The sequence below is a fragment of the Heterocephalus glaber genome, unplaced genomic scaffold (genome assembly GCF_053883595.1).
Source record: "Heterocephalus glaber isolate CG9 unplaced genomic scaffold, H.glaber_assembly_v1.0 deba00001497, whole genome shotgun sequence".
In the NCBI taxonomy this organism is placed as follows: Eukaryota; Metazoa; Chordata; class Mammalia; order Rodentia; family Bathyergidae; genus Heterocephalus; species Heterocephalus glaber.
Window position 1 is genome coordinate 68,214,095 of NW_028258320.1, and position 17,835 is coordinate 68,231,929.

Genomic DNA, 17,835 nt, shown 5'->3' on the forward strand with positions numbered 1-17,835 from the left:
CTAGCCACAGAGAGCTCTCTTCCTCCCCAGACTGGCATATCTGTGGCTTTTCTCCACTTCTTCGTCTCTGCAACCTCACCGCTGACCAGGGCTTCCAGATGGACTGAGTCAGCCGCTGGAGAGTTCCCAAGACGCAGACAGAGCTGCACTTTGACCAGCCACGAGCCCACTGCCCACAGCCAACCTTACCCTTCCCTCTGGCTTTTCACACTGGTTTTTCATAGGTAGGCTCCTCAGTGCTACTGGGCTGAGGTGAATCACTGCACTGGGCTGGGGAATGAGTGGACTTAGAAGGCAGAGATATGCATCCTTAAAGCCTGTAGGAATTGTGGGAGCAGATGGCTGTAGGAGCCTATTTTGATGCCAGGGACATGTTTCTGTATAAAGTAAATATTTTCCCACTGTGGATCTCTGGTGAGTGTGTAGAGAAGCATATTTCCTAAAGATGCAAATAAGTCTAGTCAGAAATAAATATTGAATAGAAACTTCAAAGCCTCTAGATTTCTTGAGTTCCAGGCCCTGAAGATTTCTCTCCAAATAAGCAGACACACGCAGGTGGATGAGGGCTTGGGGAGGGGACATTTGGGAGATTGTATAAGAAAAAGGATGACAACATTTTAATAGTTCATTTCTATTTTGTGTATATGTGTGCAGAGCAAGGGATGTCAGCAAAGGAATAAAGAAAAGTTATGCCTGTCCAGAGACTTAGTATTTTTTCTTCTAAATATATTTTTTATTTACAATCAACATGTTGTATACATATTTATGTGACATTGCAAGACAGGCGCACAATGTATAATGATCAGATCTGTTTAATTGGCATATTCACGACCTCAAACATGTATCATTTCCTTGTGTTGGGAACATTCAAAGTTCCTCTTTAGGAGCTATTTTGTAATGCTGTGCTATAGAACATTAGAAGTTACTCCTCTTTCCAGTTTTACCACTGTGCCTCTTAACCATTCTTTCTCTAGCATCCTCCTTCCATCCCGAAGCTTGGGATGTTTTCAGCACATTTCACCCTCTTTTTCCATTGCAGATCTCGCCTTGCAGATTTTTTTACCAACTGCCAACCAGAGTCAAGGTCTGTCAGCAGCTGTCTGAAGGAGAACTACGCAGACTGCCTCCTGGCCTACTCGGGGCTGATCGGTAAGAAGGGGGAGGCAGGGTGGGAGAAGAGTCTGGTTTACAAATACCCACACTCTTCCCTTGCAGCCAGATGATGTCTGCACATGCGAAATCTCCTAGTAGCCTTCTGTGCTGGGGTTTTGACAATAGGCTCTTTAGGATTTGCCTGTTTTTTTGAAAAATAAAAACCAGAACAATGGATGCACAAAAGACAAAGGCAGGAAACAAGGATTGTTAAGGGGCAGGGAGACCACAAGTGTGAAGAGTGAAGTTTCTTAGTTGGGGAGCTGACCACGCCGAACAGTAGCAGAAAAAATAAAAGCCTGGTTATGGAAGAAGAGAGCAATTCAAACAAAGTTAATTGTATTAGAGAACTTTAGAGAGAAGGGACTTGGAAGTTATTCCATCTGGGGAAATCAAAAAAGCTGTTTCCCAGAAATGACCCTTTGGAAATAAAAACCCTAAATACCAAGGTTCTTATTGCCATTTGTGTTCTTGGTAAATCAACTCCCTAAGTGCAGGGGGACCCTTAGGCTAATTTTTTCCCCCTGGAAATACTAAGTCATAGCAGAAGCAATATTTTCTGTCCCTGGAGATTGTAGAGTCTGGGAGAACCATGTTCTCAGCATTCAAGAGAACAGTGCAGTGAAGCGAGGCTCCAGTGTGTGGGAAGAGAGCCAGTGAGAGGCGTGCTTGTTCCTCTGGAGAAGTGGGACTGGCAGGAGGAAAGATGGGTGTCCTAGGTACCAGGGACAGCAGAAGCTTCGGTGTTGGCGGCGCTCGGTTGTCTTTGGCATTTGAGAAGGGATGTGCAGCGAAGTCTGGGGAAGGCAAGAGGAATCACAGTTGTCAGAGAGCGATGGCTCAGCCAGTTCCCGCTTCCCTACCCGGTCTGTGCCGGGGTCACACACGTCACCAGCAGGACGAAGAACCTCCCACCCAGCATGACAGTGCAGACTAAACCCTGTCATCAGAATGTCTTTGGCAGGAACCTTTGGGAAAATCAGTGATGGTATTTAATGTGGTGGTATTGTTGGTTCTGTCTTTTTTGTAAGGGTACCTGTGCTCCCTTGAGTCCTACCTGCCCCCAATTTTATTAATGAGTATACCTTTCTTAAGTCAGTACTCCAGATCTGCAGTCACGCTTTCCTTTTCCTTACCAAGTTAGTTACCAAATAGGGAATTATAAAACTAACAAAAGCCATTAAGGCGCACTCATTGTTTAAAAAAAAATTCAAAGAAAAATAACACCATAGAAGCTCACAGAAGAAAATGTTAAATAACTCGCAGCCCTGTTCCAATAACTAGTCACTGTTAATACTCCAGTCTGCAGCCTTCCAGGAGTGCAAGCTCATTAACTCCTCTGTGAGTGGCCAAGGTGAGGTACTGCCAACTCTGCTAGCAATTGAGGCTTGGCAAACCCTTGCATGCCTGAGGAGGTGGAAAGGAGGGAGAAAGAGGTAGAGGCAATGTCTTTTACAGGCCAGCATTTATTTTGCTTGTGGGTCTGGCTCTCTCCCTCTACACTGGTTCCTGGGTCATTGGAACCTAACTGAGTTTTGCACAAAGCCTATTCCTACTTCTTCTATAAGGCAGGGGTCCCGTCTGCTGCCTGAAATCATCTCCTCACTCAATATTTGGGATGCCTATTACTTTGTCAACTAAGTTAGAGCTCTCTTGATATTGTAGCTTAAAATTCTTATGCTGAGTTGTAATAGGATATTATTCAAGTTAGGATGGAATTAGGACAAAGACAATAAACCCCCTTGACCCAGAGGAGCTTACGAAAATTTGTTTTTGTTTGTGAGCCAAATACATCCTGTGGATTACTGACCCCCTATTACTTCTTACTTCCACTGAAATACCTAAAAACAGAAGGCTTATTGGCAGTGGTGGGCACTGCCTGGTGTGAGCCACCCAGGGGAAGACATTTGGGCTGTATTAAGTGTAACTACATTGTGTATTTGTGCCATTTGAGAATTTACCAGGAAAGTCATGAATACCACAAAATGTAGCAGGAGGGACCACCCGGCATTTCTTTAAGGACTATGGAAGGTCCACAGACAATACTCTAGGAGCCCTTGGCTCAGTGAAGTTCCAGTGTTTGTTTCCAATTCTTTCACAACTTGGAAGGCTATTCAAATCAGTTGGGAATCTGGTGAGCAGGGGCCCTGTTCCAAATGTACATACATTCCGGGTGTGAGGGATCCATCAGAGGCTCCCAAGCTTCCCTGTGTTACTCTGAAGGAGCCATTTGATTTGGGGGGAAGTGGATTCAAAGCCCTAAAAGGATTTTTAAGATATATAGACGCAGTGCCATCTATTTATGAAGATTAATGACATTTTCAAGAAAATGTAAGAGATTTGGCAACTCATGCATTCTAAGTTAATTCTCTCCTGCTCCATGACATCCATACCATTTGTGCAGGGCAAAAATACTGTAAATGTGACTCAAGGAGTTCTCTTAAAATTGTTAAAGCAAACGTGTAAATTATTTTATGTGCTGAAGATAAACTGCCAAGAAAATGTGCTGCTTAACATAATTTCCCACTCAGCAAACACAGAGTTTGTAATTATCCACGGCACATCCGTTGTCAGAGGAACATTTGTTTCTTTTCTGTGGAAAAGTCCACATCATCTCAGGAATTAAATACCTTGTTTGTACTTTCTTAGGCACGGTCATGACCCCCAACTACATAGACTCTAGCAGCCTCAGCGTGGCCCCATGGTGTGACTGCTTCAACAGCGGGAATGACCTGGAAGAGTGCTTGAAGTTTTTGAATTTCTTCAAGGACAATAAATGTCTTAGTGAGTTCAAAAAAGAAAGAAAGAAGAAGCATGCAAACACATGTTTTCTTTGGCAACCTTGAAGTGTACCTTCTTGTTTTTGTGTTCTCTCTCTCTCTCTCTCTCTCTCCCTCCCTCCCTCTCCCTCCCTTTCTCTCCTCCCCCCCTCCCTCTCCCCTTCCCCCCCACTCTCTCTCCTTCCCTTTTCCCGACTTCAGCCTTCCGCTCCTCTTGGCCACGCTGCGTGATGTATCAGGGAACCACATGAGTGATGAACTGGGTGCTGCCAAGATTATGAATCCAAAGCCCCGAGAGAGCGAAAGCTTCAAATGACGGAGGGTACATTATGTGGGAAAGAACACTTCCATCTGCAGATCAAATTTTGATCTTGGCAATCGGCAGAGAGTCTGTTCCCAAGGTTCTGAAAACCTGGGCAGAATATACAACGTGAGAGGGTCAAACAAATGAGATGAGGCTAGGCCTCCAAGGACCCTCCGGGAAAAGTTAGAATGTGAACGCCAATAGCCCCTTGGATTTTCAGAGTTGGCTCAGAGCAGAAGCAACAAATCTGGAGAGGGGGAAATTAGAAATGCAGTCAGGAAACTTAGAATGTCTGTTATCTCAGGAGATGAGATAAGGCAGGGATGGGCAGGGCTGGGATGGGGGATCCTCTGCTTGGAAACAGAGTCAGTTATTACTGCAGTGTCCTTTAGGCAATTTAGAAACATGTTTCCCAAAGGGATAGAGACAGAAAGAAATGTACACATGTGAACAATGGGCGTCTATCAGATGGCTCCGGAAGTGTGCTGCCCGGGCTCACGTGCATCTGGAGGAGCACCCTCTAGGTGACGATCTGACTGAGATGCTTGAAAATTCCACTCACCGTCATGGCAGCCATAGTGTATGGAATGCCTTGTATGTCTTGAAACTCACACTGTAGGGTACTGTAATACACATTAGCTCATTTTCTGGACTCTGCACATGAATCTTAGGAGGAGACATAGATGTTATTATATCCACCTTACAGCTGAGTAAAAAGCCAGTATTCACATGGTTCATATGTAGCAGAGTTAGGATCAAACTCCTGGTTCCTTGTGTTGCCCCCTGTCTCCTGAAAGTCTTGTTCATGCATGATACTGAAAGATCTGCTGGACAACAGCATAATTCTGAGTATTAGAGAAAAGGTCTGATTTCCTGGTGGGAGGGGTAGACCAAAGCTTTAGGAATCATGGTTCGTCCACTTTCCTGAGAGCCTTGTCTTCAAGTGACAATTGCTCCATGATGCTTATCATAGACACACAAAACAACTTTTGAATGTTACTATAAAACCTGCTCATTGTTTCGTTTGTAGAAAAGAGAGACTTAAATCATTTGTTCACTAGGTTATTTGAATAATGTAGCTGAAATTAGTTGTTCTGGTTCCCTTAAAAATCAAACAAGCTTTTGGCTTAAGTGAAATTCAAACCCACAAAATTAGCATCAAGTATGGAGGCATTTGCTAAGACATTGGGCATGCCAAGAATTTCAGTTTTGTTTGGTATTGACATATAAAGACACACACATACACATGTATGTACATCCTCTTTTTGTATCTTGCACGCTTCTGCCAGAATACAAGTTTTAATATATCGACGACAATAGAGTAACTATCCAAAAATTTTTACTCATACTGGATGGAAAACTTTGCACTCATAGAGAAATTAAAGTTATCCCTGCTTAATAACATTTTGGTAAAGGAGAGAATAGTCTGGAATCTTATTGCTAAAGACTTTTCAGTAAAAATAAATGCATTTGGCCTGCAACAAGGGCCTTTGTACTTGGATTATACTTTGGGCACAGAGCACCAAAGATACAGAGTTATAAATTCAGTCTCTTGTAAGAGATATTAAACTAAGAACTCAATTCTACTACCTTTGGATTGGGCCAAACCTCTCCAGATTCCCCTACCATGAATACAACTATAACCAATTCTTTACTTCTAGTTTGTGTGTGGGAAACAGTTATTTTGAGATCAAACATGTAACAGATGTAAGGGCAAGAGAGAAGAAAAAGATTGAGGAAAAGTCAAATATCAGTTGCATCACTCAAGTCTTTATGCAGATGCCTCCTCCTCTGGCCAGCTTTCCCAGACCACTAAATACTGGCCTCTTTGCACCCAGGTGCTCCTCCTGCTTCCTCTTGCTTCATTTTTCTCTGGACATTTCTCACCATCTATGTGTCATAGATTTCCTTACCTGCCTCTTTTGTTGCTGTCTTTGTTCGCTACAGTATGCTGAGCACACGGAACAGCGGTTTGAATGAATGAATCAATGAATGAGTGAGCAAGTGATCAACTGAATTCACCAGGGAAGGGTATACACGCTGAGAAATACATAGGTAGTTTCAATAAGTGGCGAGTCTCTTAAAGCTATGTGACTTAGCAAGAAAAAGGAGAGTTTGTTATTGGTGTCCTGGCTCATTTAAGGAAACTGGTCCCTATGTGCCCCTTTCTTGAAATTCTACCCACCAGGTAAGCCATGTAACATGGCAAGAAGTGTGAAAAACAAAGCATTTCTATTCATTTGAAGCTGTTTCTTATAACCTCCCAAAATGTAAAGTTGTAAAAAACAAGCTTCCAATTTGCTAACTTAAAGGATAACAATTTTAGAATAACATATCATTTCTAAGGGGAATATTAGGTCTAAATTATTCTGTCTTGTATATAAAAAAATGCCAACTAAGAGTTGTATATTAACAATGTGCACATTCAGGTCCCAAATGAAAGAGTTTGATTTCTTATACAATGAATATGAAATAAAAAATTTCTAAATCCAGGCCAAATCCCCGAAGACCTGATTAAAAACTGTTTTTTATTCATTTTGGGGAGGGAACAGCACACAACCAATTTACTCTTGCCATAAAAACAATCTAATTCCATGAAATCATAATAAGCTTTAAAAGTTTTACATTTTAAACTTTTCATTTAAACAGGGCTGCTCCTATCTAATTATGCAGATTTTCTTTGGAAGACTGGGAGTAGAAAAGAAAAAAATAATCTTACTTAAATGTTCACTAGATATTGATGAGGTTTGGGGTAGATTTTTTTGTTTTAAAGAAACTGGCTACATTTTTGCCTGCCAAATTAGTGTGAATGCCACTGAGTTGCCTCAGTCTCATTATTAGGGGTGTATTAAGGAAAAAGGCACCAATTAATTTGCTTTGAGTCTAGAATTTTGACAAAGCATAAAGGCCTTCTTGGGAAAATGGCACAGCTACTATCCCAAGTAACAGGTCTGAGGCTGGGTTTCAAAGGGCTTGGCTGATGAGTATTTCAGAGCAAGCACCTTGCTCAGCACCTGACACATAAATAGGAACACAATAAATATTTGTTGCACTTGGAACATAGCTAAGCATCCAGCTTAGTGTTTAATGACTGAATTGATTTTTGAGCACCTGACCCAGAAGACTGATTCTTAGTATGTGTGGATTGGATGGATGGATGAATGGGTTTTGTTCAGAGAAGTCCAATCCTGTAATCAGAATTTCTAGTGTGCCCCTCTGACTGTGTGCATTTTGTTACAATTGTTGCTTGACTTTAAAATTGGATTCCCTCCTGTTTTGTTGCAGAAAATGCAATTCAAGCCTTTGGCAATGGCTCCGATGTGACTGTGTGGCAGCCAGCCCTCCCGGTGCAGACGACCACTGCCACCACCACCACAGCTTTTCGGGTCAAGAACAAGCCAGTGGGGCCAGCGGGCTCTGAGAATGAGATCCCCACACACGTTTTACCACCTTGTGCAAATTTACAGGTGAGAATTGGGTCTAGATTTCCTATTTTAGCTCACTTCTGGGGGGAGCTTGGATTCATTTTATGAAATTCACATAGAGATGATGACAAATGCTGCTCAATATGAATCTTAAAATTGAATTTTAAACATAATAAATGGAGACTGTGATGTGTCATATAGCAAAGAGAAAGATGGACTATGGGACTGATACTACCATTTACTAGTGATGGGGCTTTGGCCAAGGCACTTGTGTCCACCTCTATTAAATGAGAGATCTGGACAGGTGAATCCCCAAAGTTGTATTTGTGGGGTGGTAGAGTTGGGCTGGCTATTTACTTATGATATTGATTTGTGTTCTCTGTAAAGTAGCATATTGAAGAGAGAGGAATCCTTGGGTTTGTTAGCATTATGGCCATTTAAACATAGCGTGAGGTGTTGAATCATCTCAGAAGGTAAACTAGAAAGGGCCACTAGTCAAGTGTTAGGTCATGTGTGGAGTCCTGGATGGGTGGGCTCTTTAGCAAGCAGAAGCAGTTGCTCTTCAGCAGTGAGAGGCACTGCTCCCCTGTTCATGAGCAAAGTCCAGTGAAAGAATGGGGTTAATCCAGGTCTGTAGGGCAGAACTACAACAACGTATAAACAGTGATTTCCTGCCTTTGGTCAAAAGTAGAGTGTTTGTTCTGCCTTTTTATTGATTTATCATAGCAATGAGTAGTCAGCTAATTTGGTAAGACATTAGTTATCTGTATGTTCATAAAGGTTTTGTACATGTTTTATCTCTTTGGATGTTATCCTCCTGATAGCTGCAGGAGAAGAGCTATTACTATGATAGTCTAGCCTCAGAAATGACTTCCGTTCAAGCCTGCAACACTTGTAGGTCACAAAAACAGCACTGGGAATCCAGGAGCCTCGTTCTTTTCATGTCATTCTATATTTTTCTGTGACTGCATGGTGACTTCTGTCTCTTGCCATGCTTGGGAAAAGAACACTGTATAATCTGTGTGTCAGGAATTATGGGGCAGCCTCAAACTTAACACTTATCACTGCAGTACATGCCCATCTTCCTCACCAAGGGTCAGCCTCATTGGAATTCCTAGAAGTCTTCTTTTGCCACATACCATCTTTATCCACAACCTACTTCATTCCCTAGAAAGTATCAGGGCAGCTTTTCCACTCTGGTGAGTTCTTGATATTTTCTCACTTCCAACATTTCCCCTCTTTTTAAATATCCTACATGTCCTTTACCCAAGCTTTGATGTTTGTCCTCAGTCATCCTGGGTCCCAACCCCAACACAGAGTATCAATAAAGAGAAGGCAGATATGAAAACCACATAGCCCAGGGTCAACCAGATGTTGTTTGGGCTTCTAAAGCATTTCATGAGCTTTTGCCACCTCCAAAGCACTGGGCAGAGAGTGCCAGAACCAAGAGGTAGCTTGAAGAATAATCTTGTACCCTCTAACTCTAAGTTTTGCAGAAAGGAAGTGACTTGTACAAAGTTCCCCAGCCAGGCAGAGGTGGATCTGGAGTCTGACAAGGGACAGGGTCTCATTCATCTCTGACTAGGTCTCAGTGCCCACTTTTTCCCAGGTCAGTCTATTTCCTTTGGATGCTATCAGGTTCTAGTGTCATCAAAGACAATGGCCAGATGAGAAATAGGACCTTGTCATCATCAGGTGGTAAATGTAGGCCAGTGGTGGTTTTTGACCAGTAAGAATGGTGAGCTCTGGCTGCAGCAGAACCAGCGTCTTTCAGTGCACATCTAGATGCACAGAAGGTGGCTGCAGAGGCCACCTTCAGCCTGCTTATTAAATCCCTTCTGCACTTTGGAAACTTCGGGAAGATGAGCATTCAAAATGTAAACCAAAAATTGACTCCTCCATGAACCAAGAATAGCAGGCAGGACGCAACGTTACATATTTTTAGAAGGTCGGACTAGGTTAATAGGAGACATTTCAGATTAGTCATCCCTGGGAACTCCACAAAACTCCAGATCCCCCATGAGCAGAGAGGAGTCTCTTTGCCACAGGAGGTACCTACTGCAACCCTAGCCTCTGCCTTGCCCCATCACAACCCCCGCACTGGATCCCCAGGATGCAGGGCTCTGCTTGGCCACGTATCTAGTGCTCTGCCTCCAGCATGGATCTGTCCAGTCACCCCTCCCTACCCAGAGTGCTCTGTGTACCGCCACAGGGTCGCCCTGGAAACGTCAGGGAGCACATGAGCGCTAATTCCAAGAAACTCTGCCTTTCTACTCCCTGTGTTAGTAATGGGAACTCTGCTTCATAGACAGAGAGTTGAAAGTAAAATTAAAGCATGGTGTTTATCTCAGGGCTGCCATTTGACTTCTAGGCAGAGGGGGCATGGAGGTGTGGGACCGGCCAGGAAAAGGGTGGCTACCTCTTTCTTCCCTGTGGTGTGCATCGGAGGTAAACTACAGCTAGTTCCGGGTGGCTCTCCCATATTTATACCCATGAGATCCAGAAGGAACGTCCAAGCCTGTGTCGAACCCTGCTCTAGTCTTCAGCAGCATTGTGCCCTCACCGAGTGTGCTGACCTCTGTAAGCCTCAGTTTCCCCCGTTACAAGGCATGAGAATGTCCTTGCTGCTAGAATTGAGAGGATTAAATGGGAGCAGAGTGAATGCTCCTGAAAGACCCTTTTCAAATGTCCCATGTGATGTCTGATCCCTGCTCAGCTGGTCACATGGTCCCCTTACGAAGATGGACGCTGATGCTGTGCCTTGGGGTGATCACAGTGGTGTAAATTAGCACTAACAGGTGAATGGTGTGTTTTATTTAAAACATCTTGAATGCTTTCTCCCCTTCACTCCTCACAGCATCCATCTGAGTCAGATGTGGCAGACATCCTTCTTTTGTATAAGTGAGGCAACTGAGGCAGAAAGAGCTAGTAACTTAGCCGGTGTCAAACACTATTTCATTGATGGTCTCTGCATTTTTGCCTTGTTCTATGACCTTTGTCCTTGAGTTAGGAAGAGACAGCGAGAAGGAATTAAAGATAGAAAAAGAAGAAAGGAGAAGCCAGGTTTGAGAGAGCCCTGTGCCCTGGCTCTTTCTGAAGGCCAGTGATACAGATGAAGAAGACAAATACAAAGCTCATACTCTACACTATATGCAATTGATCTTGTCAGTTTGCCTGGATTGAGAGATTCCTGGAGAGGTGATTGAATCCTGGGAGCACTGTACCCATCCATGGATTAATCCATTGATGTTCATAGCTGAATTGGCTGTAGGAAGAGGAGCCTGATTGAAGGAGTGGGTCACTGGGGATGTGCCTTTGAAGGGTGTACCCCTTGCTGCCACTCCTCCCCTGTGCTCTCCTTCTGACTGCCATGAAGTGAGCAGCTTTGCTCCATCATGGCATTCCTCCATGATGTTCCTGCTTTGGAGCCAGCCAACCATGAACTGGAACCTCTGAAACTAGTAGTCAAATTAAAACTCTTATTGGTGCATTTTAGGTATACAATACGTTTTTAAATACATTTTAAAAAAATTAAAACTTTTCTTTAAGCTGCAGGTGTCAGGTGTTTTGTCTCAGTAACAGGAAAGCTAATGCACTCTGGTTTTCTTCATGCTCAGCTGCAGGAGACATATAGGGGGAGGACTGAAAGTTTGTCAGGAAAATTTTGAACACCTTGATGACCTTTTTAGAGTGACCTATGTGAAAATGGTTGAAAGGATGGTTTATGGCCAGAGAATATGAGAGTGACAAATTAAGGGCTTCACCCTGAGAATGTAGTCTCTGGCTGATTGAGGACTCTTGCTCTGTGGAGGGCTCCCAGGGGACTCATTCTCTGCATCTGCCCTTCTGTTGCCTGCCTGGCTATCTCTAGATGAATTACCACTTGCCAGGGGTCCTAGAAATATCTTAGAATGGCGTTTGTCCCAGCTGCCTATGTCATGACTAGGAATAGAACTGACTTAAACCAGCTTGGGATCCATGGGTAACAGATTTGGAGACAATCAGCAGTCTTTGGCAGCTCTAAAGTTCACTTCCCATGAGAAGTGCCCTCTCCTAATGTTTTAAAATATACAATAATAGAAGAAAACTCTCAGGGATTGGAGTATCTATCTTAACATTTGAGGTAGATTTCCTCCTTGGAAAGGAAGACGTAAGAATAAACATTTTTGAAAGTCTGCTTCCGAACGTTATTACCGACAAACCTAAGGCTGTTCTACATGGGGATAGGTGGCCTTGGGTTCGATGATCAGGGCTTCATCTATAACTCGTGGGAAAAGCTCTGCTTTAAAAAAGGGAAGTTGATTGCTTAGTAGGAAATGTCATGGAAATGTCCAAGTGCTGACCCCCTGAGGTGCTAAAATACTGGGTTTTGGGTGACCTGCCAAGCTCCCGTGTCAGGACTAATTGGCAGTCATATTAGTAACACGCATGACGCAAGCTGTGCTATTGTTGGCATATTCCTTTGACTTGTACAGAGTGGTCACATGAAAAAACAAAGAAACCTTAATAATTCTACCAATTATTTCATCATCTGTACCCTTGAGTGGTCTGCTAACTGGAAAAGCTCGTGATATTTAAACCAAATGGACTGTACTTGTTGCTTATTTAAAGAAAATATCATTGGAGATTAAGTCAGAGTTAGAAAAATTTGTATTTTGCATTGTACACTGCTTAACCTTGTGACTTACAGGGAAGACTTCTTAAATGTGGTATTTGTAGACCTCGGACTCTCATATTCAGATAGAATACATTTGTCCTTTTGTGTTTGCGGAGAATTGGTTCCGGGATCCTCCAAGGATACGAGAATCCATGGATGCTCAAGTGCCTTACATAAAATGCCATAATATTTGGATATAAGTTAGTACATCCTCCTGTATATTTAAAATCATTTATAAATTATGTATAACACCTAATACAAATGAAAATGATGTATAAATCATTGTGACGCCATGTTGTTTATGGAATAGTGACAAGATAAAAGTCTATATATGTTCAGTTCAGACACTTTTCTTTTTTGCTAATATTTTTGACCCAGGGTTGTTGAACTCTCAGAACTCACGGAGACAGAGGGCTGACTGGGGTAAAGGCTGGTTGCTGTGGCCTTGGGACTAAGATAAGAACCCCTATGTCTCACTTCCTCTGCTTCTTTTACTCCCTTCCCAATGAAAGTGCAGTGACACATCCTGGGGACACTCAGAACCAGGGCCAGCAGGATGGCTGGAGGGCAGCTGTGGGAAGTTGGCAGAAGCTATAGTGAACAGTGTCAGCCACAGTGCTAGTTTTTAGATGAGCTAAATGAAAAACGTGTGAGTGTCTGTGGGTGAGACATAGCAGGCCAGCAGTGGTCCTTCCCAGGTTTAGGTTCCCTCCCCTCATCCTCATGGACTTTTTGAGGCAGGATTGTAGAAAGACATCAGCAGAGCAGCTGTTTAGTTGTGAAAGTGGCTCGCACGTGGGGGACAGTCTTTGTAAGAATGCTCCCCGCCCACATCGGCAATGCTGAGGGCAGCTCTTCTGCCTGCCTTGTACCGCCTACCCAATAGGCACATCATCTCTCCCTGCTAGGCCATCGTAGCCCTAAAGATTTTGCAGCAGAAACACTACGGGCCCCTGTGTGCACACGGAGCAGGGTGAGGGGACACAGCAGAGGCCAGCATCTGCTTGGAGCAGAGAACCCACAACATTCACTGGATCTCAGTCTAGGTCCACACCTCCATTCATGGATCTCAGTCTAGGTCATATCTCCTGGCCTCCCAGAAAAGCCCTAACTTCTTTTCTTCTCATCTCAGAGTAGAGTCAACTTATCTGCAGGCTGAGCACTCGCAGGATGTGACTGGCAGGAAAGATGGAAGGAAGACACGATCCCTTTAATTCCTTGATATTCTGCTCAAGAATATAGATGATAATCTATGTTTAGATGTCCTTTCCCCTCCTGCTATCACCCCATTACCTCATGGGACCCAAACAAAGTCTATTTGTTTTAGTTAGGGCCAGACCAATCCAGAAATAATTTTGAAACTCTTCCCAGGAGACAAACCCCAAAACTCTAGAGAAGGAAAGAAGGTGATTATTCAGATCTGCTAAATACCTGGGACTCTGCTGGCTGTGACCAAGTGAAAATTTTAAATGTTGGGTTTTCAAAGGAGAGCTGCCAATGGGTGTTCTATAAATCATTTGTGCCGGCAGACTGACCCCATTATGTCAGCTAATCCTGGAAATACAGGAGGTAAATTTAAATCTTCAGGCATGAAACACTTAATCAATATTCTAAATGTTTTTCTTGCAATTTATGCTTGCAGAGCAATGGGGCGCTTTGGCGTCCTGTTAATCTTCCGCTAGAGAAGAGGCACTTGTGTGTGTGTGTGGGGGGGGGCTGGCACGGTGGGGTTTGCACAGGACAACTCGTGGAAGAAAAACCCTCGGTTTGAAAGGAGAGGTGCTTATTTCCATCCCAGGCCCAGAGCAGGGGCAGGAAGCTCATATCCTGAGCTATTTACTCCCTCCCCAACAAGAGGGTACAGCTGGCCCAAGAGGACTTCCTCAGATCTCGCCTTCAGCCTGTAGTAAATAGGAATTCCTTTGCTGAGAAGAGCTGGAGCTTTGGAGTCAGTTGGACCCCCAGTGAGAATTCTGACTTTCCTCCTATTGCTCTCTGTGACTTGGAGCATATTTCTTACCTTACCTGAATCTCTGCTGTAAAACACCACCCATGTTTTGATTTTCTTATGACGATCAAAGAACAACATCAGAATGCAAAGGGTCCAGATGAAAACCGACAACTCTGGGCACTTGGAAAGTGAACATACTCTTCTTAGAATTGCTGCTGTGTCTTACAGCTGTAACTCCGAAATCTGGGGCTGCGGAGGAAGGCTGTTTCCAGAGACCGGAGGCAATGGAGGAAGAAAGAAGAAGCTCTTTAGATTTTGCTTTCTTGATTTGTAAGAAGAGTTTGAACCAAAAGTTACCCTGCCAGTTTTAAGATGGCATTACAGAAAGTCCTGCAGAAGACGAGGAAGGAGTGGAATATTCTTGGGACACCAGGACAAGATGGAAGGGAAACCAAAGGCAGAAAAGAAAGGACTAGCTCTTGAGGGATTAAAACTGCTCTAGAGGCCCTGTCCCTGTGCCCCGAGGGCATCCTTGAGCGCTCCATCCTGACAGCCTGCTTCTTGGAACTGCCATTGTAGTCAGGTCTCCGTCCAGCCCAATTACCAAAGTGTGACCGTCTACCAGGGGCCTTCCTGCATCTCTAACCAAGGCTGACACCAGGAAGAGGTGACACAGTTGTTAAGAGGAAGCGCTCCTAATTACAGAAAAGAAAGTGCTTGAGAACTAGCCTTGCCTCTGAGCTTCAAAGCCTAGAACTTTTCAGGGTTTCCCAGATCTGCACTCCATCCTTCCTGTTATTTGCTTAATGTTTATCTTTTTTTTTTTTTTGGTTCTGGGGATCAAACTCAGGTCCTTGTGCTTGCGCAGTGGGTGAAACCACTGAGCTAAATCCCCGCCCCCACTTAATGTTTATCTTTAAAATATTATTTACAAAAACTCATCTGAATAATAGCATAATATAGGTGAAAATCATAACATAGGTGAAATCATAGGTTCAATGTGCTGTTAATATCTATTAAAATAATTAAAAATTTTGAATGTTTCCCAAAAAATGTCATGTGCTACCAGTGGTGACCAAACTCCACTTTGAGAAACATTATGAGCAAGTTAATCCTCCAATATATCTTAGAACAATTTTGCTTTGTTATCTTGCATCACTTCAGCCTTTTATGGCTTTGTGTTAATAAGCAGTACACATACAGTGCTTTCCAGGAGTGATGCTCACAGTAAACCCATGAGGTTAGTGCTATTATTTTTCCCATTTTTCAGACAAGAGACCTGAAGCTTAAGGAGACTTGATCAGGGAGGAGAATTAACAAAGTGACATTCCCCCCTATCGACCTCCCATGCATTTTAAATGCCTACATTGTGTTACCTAAACCAGAGCACTTTAAACTTTTTGTTTCTGGATAACATTATTCATCCCTATAAATTAAATCAGTCCCTAAATTCTTGTTGAACATCTGGCAGATTGAAGTGTCAGACTGTTCATAAAGTAGTATAAAGAAAAGTAATGAGGCCTATTCAGACTCCAACTGGTGTACTGCAGTACAACTCAATTCTGATGCTAGCCACCTGGAGCTAGTGTCAGACACAGGTTAAGGGCAAGAAGATTGCCCCAAGAAGATTGCCAGCTATATTTGTGGGCCTCCCAGGCCACCTCCACTTCTGGTGCACTGGTTAAACATCAAAGTGTTGGAGAATCCCCTCAAGATTCAATTCACTGAAATGGCTTACAGAACTCAAGAAAGTTCTGTGCTAGATGATAACAGCTTTATTATAAGGGATATAAGTCAGGGCTGGCTAAATGAAGAGATGCATAGGACAAGGTCTAGATAGGCCTCAGTCAGGGGCTCTCCCTGTGGAATTAAGGCATTTTAATCTCTTGCTCTGTGGCCAGGCATCTCCACCTAGCTTAGTGTCCACAGTTTTTTTAAAATTAGGATTGCATTATGTAGGCATGGATCATCAACCATGTGACTGAATGTGACCTGAGGATTTTCCTGGTGACCAGCCCTATCCTGAGTCGTCTTATTACTATACACTTAGGTGTGATCCAAAAGGCTCAGGAGTAACAAAGCCACATCTATCACTTGAGAAATTCCAAGGATTTAGAGGTTATCCAAACCTCTAACCGGAAACAAAGCCAGTCAAATTCTTTATTATACAACAGTGCCTTATCAGAGTTAAATGTTTTAATATAGTTTTAATTCTAGAGATACACTGAAACTTTTCATAAGGAAGCTGGAGTGGAAATTCTGAACACGAGCTCACTTTACCACACACTAGCAGTGGAACTTGGGGCATATTACTCATCCTTTCTCCCTCAAGTTTCCTCATCTGAAAGAACAGGATGATGGTAGATGAGCCTCTGGGTTGGATTAAATATGTTCCTACCTGTGAGGCACACTCTGCCAGAGCAGTGTCACCACCTCCTCCGGAGTTATGTCTGCACATTTTTATTGATTGTAGGTTTCAAGGAGCTGGCATTGCTTGAATATCTCTGCTCCCCATCATGCCATCTTCAGTAATAGGAAAGTGCTCAAGGGACCAGGCAGAGTTATGCATTGCTTTATAAGTTCCTGCTTCCCAGGGGCTCTCTGGTCTTAATGGCCCATGGGGTTTTGCACATGTAGATGATGCTTGATATAGATAAGAGAAGGTGATGCGGCTTTGTCACAGTGGTTTTCAAATGCAGCTTCAAATCAGATGCTTCTCCATGGGCAGTCATTTGCTTTACCTGGTATTCTTTGCTAAAGACAAGCTGCACGCCCCCTGTACCAGCCTTGGCACTTCCACTCAGGATTATTTAATAATCTCATGGCAATGGATCAATCAGCTTCTCTGGGTCAGTCTTACTCAGTGTTGGCAGCACTGAGGTTGGGTACAACATGGTGCCCTGGGTGTTGCAGGATGTTTAACAGCATCCCCAGCCTCTACCTTCTAGATGCCTACACCACTTTTCCTTAATTTTGAAACCTAAGAGGCCAGCTATCTTGGTGGAGGGGGGTGTGCCTCTGAGAATCACTGCTCAAAGAAGGACTGCCTCAAAGATCCCCTTTTATTTCCTCCCAGCTTTCTCCTTTAAGGAAGGAAGCACAGAGACATGTCAGAGCAAACTGGTCCATTGGACCAGATCTTTCCCGACCGCTGCAGGCAGAAACAGTGCAAGGGAGCTCAGTTACTACCTGTCCCAGTCCACGTGAGCAGCTGTAACAAAATTCTATATACCGAGTGGCTTAAGCAACAGAAATTCATTGTTCACAGTTCCTGAGCCCGGAAGTCCAAGATTAAAGTGCAGATAGATTGGGTTCCTGGTTAGGGTCCTCTGCATAGATGGCCACCTTCTTGCTGTATCCTCACATGGAGGAAGAAATGAGCTCTGGTGCCTCCTCCTTTTAGAGAATACAAATCCCACTGTGGGGCACTGTCCTCAGGACCCCTTCAACCTAATCATTTCCCAAAGGCCCCACCTCCCAGTGTTATCACATTGGGCATTGCAATGTAGGAACACAACTAAAAACCCATTTTGGGAAATTTTAGTTTTTCCAAGGCGACACCCCCT

At 43.5% G+C, this 17,835-nt stretch overlaps 1 protein-coding gene across 4 annotated transcripts in view; it reads left to right on the forward strand.

Moving 5' to 3' along the window:
- The window catches only part of Gfra1 (GDNF family receptor alpha 1), a 201,055-nt gene that overhangs the window by 168,532 nt on the left and 14,688 nt on the right, over nucleotides 1-17,835 (forward strand). For all 4 annotated transcript variants that reach the window (XM_087185255.1, XM_004838862.3, XM_004838865.3 and 1 more), the window contains 3 exons: nucleotides 1,040-1,149; nucleotides 3,802-3,936; nucleotides 7,522-7,703. In XM_087185255.1, the coding sequence (XP_087041381.1) occupies nucleotides 1,040-1,149; nucleotides 3,802-3,936; nucleotides 7,522-7,703 (427 nt within the window). The remainder of the gene's footprint in view (nucleotides 1-1,039; nucleotides 1,150-3,801; nucleotides 3,937-7,521; nucleotides 7,704-17,835) is intronic.